Raw genomic sequence first — 6,495 nt, 5'->3', positions numbered from 1 at the left:
TCTCGGGGTTCCAGGGAACCGGGCGGTACCGGGCTGGAAGTGCTAATGAAAAACGGTCGACCCGGGTGCAAGCTGACGAAGCTGTGCAGAGCGAAAGGGTCTTAAAAGGGTTTTTAAATTTTGGCCTAGGAGGCCTCTCATAGTTCGGCATTTGAGACGGAGGGCTGCGTCCTTAGAAGCAGATTTATTAAGGACGCAGCCCTCTGCTGTGTCCTTTAGAGCGGCGGAGTTATCAGCGGCTTATACATGTACGTTTCCAGTTTAAAAACAAAAATGTAGGTGCGGCTTATAGTAAGGTGCACTCCAGTGGCATAACTACACCCCCCCCACCCTCCCCGAAGGAATATTGAAGGAGAGAGGAAAACATACATGCTCTACCAATTCTTTTGCTTGATTTTTTAATTTGTAATTATGTTATATTAATTATTTTCATTTTGATATTTAAAATGCCAAAATTTCTTCATTTTGGTCTGTCTGTTGATGTAATTTTTAAATATTAAATGATGTTTTGATCAGTCACTCAGTACTTGAGTAGCCTTTTTACCAAATACTTTCTTACTCTTGAGTAATTTCTTGAATGGATACTTTTTACTTTTACTTTGGTAAAATTTGTTGAAGTAGTGCTACTCTTACAAAATAAACAAAAGGCATGAACAAAGAGACTGCTGGTAAGATGGAGTTCTGGAAAACCAGAGTCAGATGTTATTTGTGGTAGAATAATTTACTTTTACTGTTTTAATGTCTGTATTCTGTTTATTTGCATTGTTATACATTGTGTGAATCATGCAGTGTGTCCTGAATCTCTTTCCATCCTTCTTTCCTGTTGCAGGTTGTGGTTCAGGGCAGCGCCAGCAGCAGCGACGTGACGATAATTTCTCTGAATAAACCAGAAAACATTGTGAAGCAGAACATTCTAGATTTAGAGGAGTACGTTCATGAATTAAATTCTGTTTATTTTCTGATGTATTTCATTTCTATTGTCATATCACAGATTTGTTTTCTCTCAGGGCTTTAGGTAAAGCACTGGGCTGGACGGTGAACATAATCCAGGTTTCGAGCTCTGGTGGAGAAGGAAGCCGAATGCTGAGGGAATCGGTCAAGACTCTGGTCAGCTTCGTCGCTCTTGATGGCGATAAAGCTGTTAAACCTCAGGAAGTCGCAAAGTAGGAGTTTAATTTTTGACTCAAACATGAGATTTTTGGAAACATAGTGAATGTGATCTAAGAATGCAATGCAACACTCTAATCTTAGATTTTAAAGGTGACCTATTATGCTTCCTTGAACAGGATAGGATACGTCTATGGGCTAATCAATATTCACATTCAAAAATACTTTATGGATCCCAAAGGGAATTAAATGTTGAAACTCAGTAATTCAGATTTTTCAGACAGTGATGGCTGTTGGCAGGATCCTGTAGCAGTCTGTGTTACAGTGAATTTGAAGAAGCCTCTGACTGAATAGAATAGAATAGAATAGAATAGAATAGAATAGAATAGAATAGAATAGAATAGAATATTCTTTATTGATCCCCAAAGGGAAATTGCTTATTAGTTGACAAGCTACTCCATCTAAGGTGCTAAATGTTAATAAAGCAAATATAACCACAAGAGATAATGTTTATATAAGAATTGTGTAAGTAATTCAATATGACTAAATAAATAAATGATCATTAAAATGCAAATTTGTTAATCTGTAAATAATCTATAAATGAGTGCAGAGAAATTTAGATTGAAGTTACTCAGACTTGGACGTTGTAAAGTCTGATGCTACAGGCAGAAATGATTTCCTGTGGGTCTCTTTGGTAAAATGAGTCCCTGGTTGAAGCTGCTCCTGTATCCGGCCAGAACATCATGAAGTGGATGAAACTCGTTGTCCAACCTGACCTCCATCTTGGACAGGATCCTTCTCTCTGACTCCACAGTCAGAGTCCAGCTCCACTCCAACGACGTCGCTGGCCTTCAGGATCAGTTGGTCTCCTCCACCTTCAGCCTGCTGGTGCAGCACCACAGCATACAGGATGGTTTCATGAACCACAGATTCATAGAACATCCTGAACAACGTCCAGTAGATGTTGAAGGACCTCAGCTGCCTNACAACCACAGTAAAGGTAAGAGCCTGAAACTGAATGTTGGTGGTTTGGTGAAGGCTACTGATCTGTTATAAGTTTTACACTGACTGACTTAATTAGTTAATTAATTGCAGACTCAGAGACCAAATCACATAAAAGAGCAATCAGTAATAGAAATAATAATAAAAGGCCTGTAACCATTCAAGAAGCAGTCATACCAATGTTTACCAAATACAGACTTATGTCTCACTGCAATATATGTAAAGTTAGACAATAGGATAATTCTATTATTAGACTTGTTCCATCCATCCATTTTCTTTCCACCCTTGTCCCTTAATGGGGTTGGGAGGTGCTGGTGCCTCTCCAGTTAATGTTCCAGGTGAGAGGTGGATTCACCCTGGACAGGTCACCAGTCTGTCGCAGGGCAACACACAGACAAACAACCATGCACACACTCACTATGTTATTTAAAATATTCATTGCCTCTGTGAGTCGCTGCCTGGGGTCCAATCAGAAACTGAGATTTGCGAGTTTGACAGGACGTGTGAGAGAGTTTGATAGAATATGTAAAGCTCTTTTCGCACTGAAATCAGTTTTTAAAGAAAGATATTGTTTTCTTTTGCTTGATTTTGTTATTTTGTAATTATGTTATATTAATTATTTTCACTTTGATCTTTAAAATACCAAAATTTCTTCATTTTGGTCTGTCTGTTGATGTAATTTTTAAATATTAAATGATGTTTTGATCAGTCACTCAGTACTTGAGTAGCCTTTTTACCAAATACTTTCTTACTCTTGAGTAATTTCTTGAATGGATACTTTTTACTTTTACTTTGGTTAAATTTGTTGAAGTAGAGCTACTCTTACAAAATAAACAAAAGGCAATGGACAAAGAGAAAGCTGGTAAGATGGAGTTCTGAAAAACAAGAGTCAGATGTTATTTGTGGTAGAATAATTTACTTTTACTGTTTTAATGTCTGTATTCTGTTTATTTGCATTGTTATACATTGTGTGATTCATGTACCGTGCCCTGAATCTCTTTCCATCCTTCTTTCCTGTTGCAGGTTGTGGTTCAGGGCAGCGCCAGCAGCAGAGACGTGACGATAATTTCTCTGAATAAGCCAGAAAACATTGTGAAGCAGAACATTCCAGATTTAGAGGAGTACGTTCATGAATTAAGTTCTGTTTATTTTCTGATGTATTTCATTCCTATTGTCATATCACAGATTTGTTTTCTCTCAGGGCTTTAGGTAAAGCACTGGGCTGGACGGTGAACATAATCCAGGTTTCAAGCTCTGGTGGAGAAGAAAGCCGAATGCTGAGGGAATCGGTCAAGACTCTGGTCAGCTTCGTCACTTTCGATGGCGATAAAGCTGTTAAACCTCAGGAAGTCGCAAAGTAGGAGTTTAATTTTTCACTCAAACATGAGATTTTTTAAACATAGTGAATGTGATCTAAGAATGCAATGTAACACTCTAACCTTAGATTTTAAAGGTGACCTGTTATGCTTCCTTGAACAGGATAGGATACGTCTATGGGCTAATCAATATTCACATTCAAAAATACTTTATTGATCCCAAAGGGAATTAAATGTTGAAATTCATTAATTCAGATTTTTTAGACAGTGGTGGCTGTTGGCAGGATCCTGTAGCAGTCTGTGTTACAGTGAATTTGAAGAAGCCTCTGACTGAATAGAATAGAATAGAATAAAATATTCTTTATTGATCCCCAAAGGGAAATTCCTTATTAGTTGACAAACTATTTCATCTAAGGTGTTAAATATTAATAAAGCAAATATAACCACAAGAGATAATGTTTATATAAGAATTGTGTAAGTAATTCAATATGACTAAATTAATAAATGATCATTAAAATGCAAATATGTTAATCTGTAAATAATCTATAAATGAGTGCAGAGAAATTTAGATTGAAGTTACTCAGACTTGGACGTTGTAAAGTCTGATGCTACAGGCAGAAATGATTTCCTGTGGGTCTCTTTGGTAAAATGAGTCCCTGGTTGAAGCTGCTCCTGTATCAGGCCAGAACATCATGAAGTGGATGAAACTCATTGTCCAACCTGACCTCCATCTTGGACAGGATCCTTCTCTCTGACTCCACAGTCAGAGTCCAGCTCCACTCCAACGACGTCGCTGGCCTTCAGGATCAGTTGGTCTCCTCCACCTTCAGCCTGCTGGTGCAGCACCACAGCATACAGGATGGTTTCATGAACCACAGATTCATAGAACATCCTGAACAACGTCCAGTAGATGTTGAAGGACCTCAGCTGCCTCAGAAAGTGGAAACTTTGGCCCTTCCTGTACGCAGCGTCAGTGTTCTTGACCCGGTCCAGTGTACTGTCAATGTGGAGTCCTGGATATTTATTATTCTCCACAATGTTTACACCGACCCCTGGATGGTAACAGAAGATACTCTGCATTACCAAGACAGTACCGTGAAGCGGAGGGTCAGGGTTTGAAGAGGGTTTTATGAAGAATCCTTCTTTCCATGATCATCTCCAGAGATTCCACAGTCGTCCCAGAACAGAACCAGAACAGAACCAGAACAGAATCAGCCTTCTTTATCTGGCTGTTGAGCCGTTTTAGGTCCCTGGCTCTGATGCTGGGACAACAAACGCTCTCAACAACAAACTTATAGAAGATCTGCAGCATCTTGGAGCAAACCTTGAAGGATCTAATCTTCATTAAGAAGTGCAGTCTGCTCTGTCCCACTTATAGACGCTTCACTGTTGCATCTCCAGTCCAGTCTGTCAAGACGAACACCGAGGTGTTTATATTCCTCCACCATCTCCACTTCTGAAGCATAGAGAGTGGAAAGGGTGAGAGTACAGAGCCCTGTGCTGCTCCTGTGTTGCTGACCACCCGGTCAGACACTCAGTCCTTCAGTCTCAAACTTTGGTCTGTTTGTCAGGTAGTTATAGATCCATTGTTGAGGATCAGGCTGAATTGTGTTAAATGCACTGGAGAAATCACAGAACATGATCNCAAACTTTGGTCTGTTTGTCAGGTAGTTATAGATCCATTGTTGAGGATCAGGCTGAATTGTGTTAAATGCACTGGAGAAATCACAGAACATGATCCTCACAGTGCTGCCTGCTTTGTCCAGATGACTCTGGGTTTGCTGAAGCAGGTGTATGATGGCATCATCAACTCCAACTCCATGGCGATAAGCAAAGTTCAGGGGGTGTTGATATGTGCTTGTCTGCTTATTCAGGTGGGCCAACATCAGTCTCTCCAGGACATTCATGATGTGGGATGTCAGGGCAACAGGTCTATAGCCGTTGATGACTGATGTGTTCTTTGGTACTGGAACCAGGCAGGATGCCTTCCACAACAGTAGACCCTTCTCTCGGTCAGGCTAATTTTGAAGAGGTGTTGCAATCCCACAGAGCTGCTCTGCACAGGCCTTCAGGACTCCAGTGCTGACACCATCTGGACCTGCAGCCTTGTTCCGGTTCAGTCTCTCCAGCTGCTTCTTCACCTGCCTTTAGGGTACAGAAAAGTGGGAGGGAGAGGCAAAGGGAGCAGCAGCATCTCCTGACTTGGTCGAAGACAAACTTGTGGAAGCAGAAGAGTCCATGACTGAGGTGGAAGATCGGATGTCTGAGGTCTGACAGGAAAGCTGTGGGTCAGAGGAAGGTGGGATGTCTTTATGGCTGGGGACAGGAGAGAATGATGAAGAGCTAAAGGATACAGAACCGTTGGTCATGCTCAGCTCTTGTATAAAACCAACATATCAATGTTCAGTTATACACAAAAAGAATACGTTGTGCCCTTTAACTTGTCAGTATACAGTTTCGTTTTTAGACAAATAAACCACGACGTTCGACTGCTTCTTAAATAAACAAATAACATTTCTTATCACAAATCACAATTGCGTATATTTATACCTCATTCTGCTTTCCGAGGGCGCTATTTTAAAGATTTTCTCCGGGTTTCTTTATAATCTAACGTTGTCTCATCGAGCAGGGTGTTGCTAGGTAACCATAGAACACACAAAGAAGAAATCTACCGTTCTTTAAAAATAAAAGCATAAATTAACCACTAGGTGTCACTGTTGGACCAATGAACAAGGCAAATTTTCCCTTTTCGTAGTTATTTACAGGATGCATCTCGCTGTTCTGGTGGGGATGGTGCCGTCCACACAGAAGTTTATATAGTAGTCACCAGAGGTGGGGACTCGAGTCACATGACTTGGACTCGAGTCAGACTCGAGTCGTTAAAATCACGACTTGAGACTTGACTTGAAAAAATGCTCAAAGACTCGGACTTGACTTTGACTTTCATGCCATTGACTTGGGACTTGACTCGACTTGAAGCTGTTTACTTGAAAAGACTTGATATTTTTTACTCAAAGTCTTAAAATTTAAAACACATTATTTATAAAGTGGCGTCATTAATTACTTTCAC

The 6,495-nt window shown here is 40.3% G+C and overlaps 1 protein-coding gene across 1 annotated transcript in view; it reads left to right on the top strand.

Moving 5' to 3' along the window:
- The window catches only part of LOC103150783 (protocadherin-like wing polarity protein stan), a 46,020-nt gene that overhangs the window by 24,586 nt on the left and 14,939 nt on the right, over nt 1-6,495 (top strand). Inside the window, exons 18-19 of the mRNA XM_016680904.1 lie at nt 830-927; nt 1,008-1,163. Coding sequence (XP_016536390.1) covers nt 830-927; nt 1,008-1,163 — 254 coding nt within the window. The remainder of the gene's footprint in view (nt 1-829; nt 928-1,007; nt 1,164-6,495) is intronic.

Source organism: Poecilia formosa, unplaced genomic scaffold (assembly GCF_000485575.1).
Source record: "Poecilia formosa unplaced genomic scaffold, Poecilia_formosa-5.1.2 Scaffold262, whole genome shotgun sequence".
NCBI lineage: Eukaryota > Metazoa > Chordata > Actinopteri > Cyprinodontiformes > Poeciliidae > Poecilia > Poecilia formosa.
Note: the sequence above shows the minus strand (reverse complement) of the source record. Positions and strands in the feature narration are given on the sequence as shown.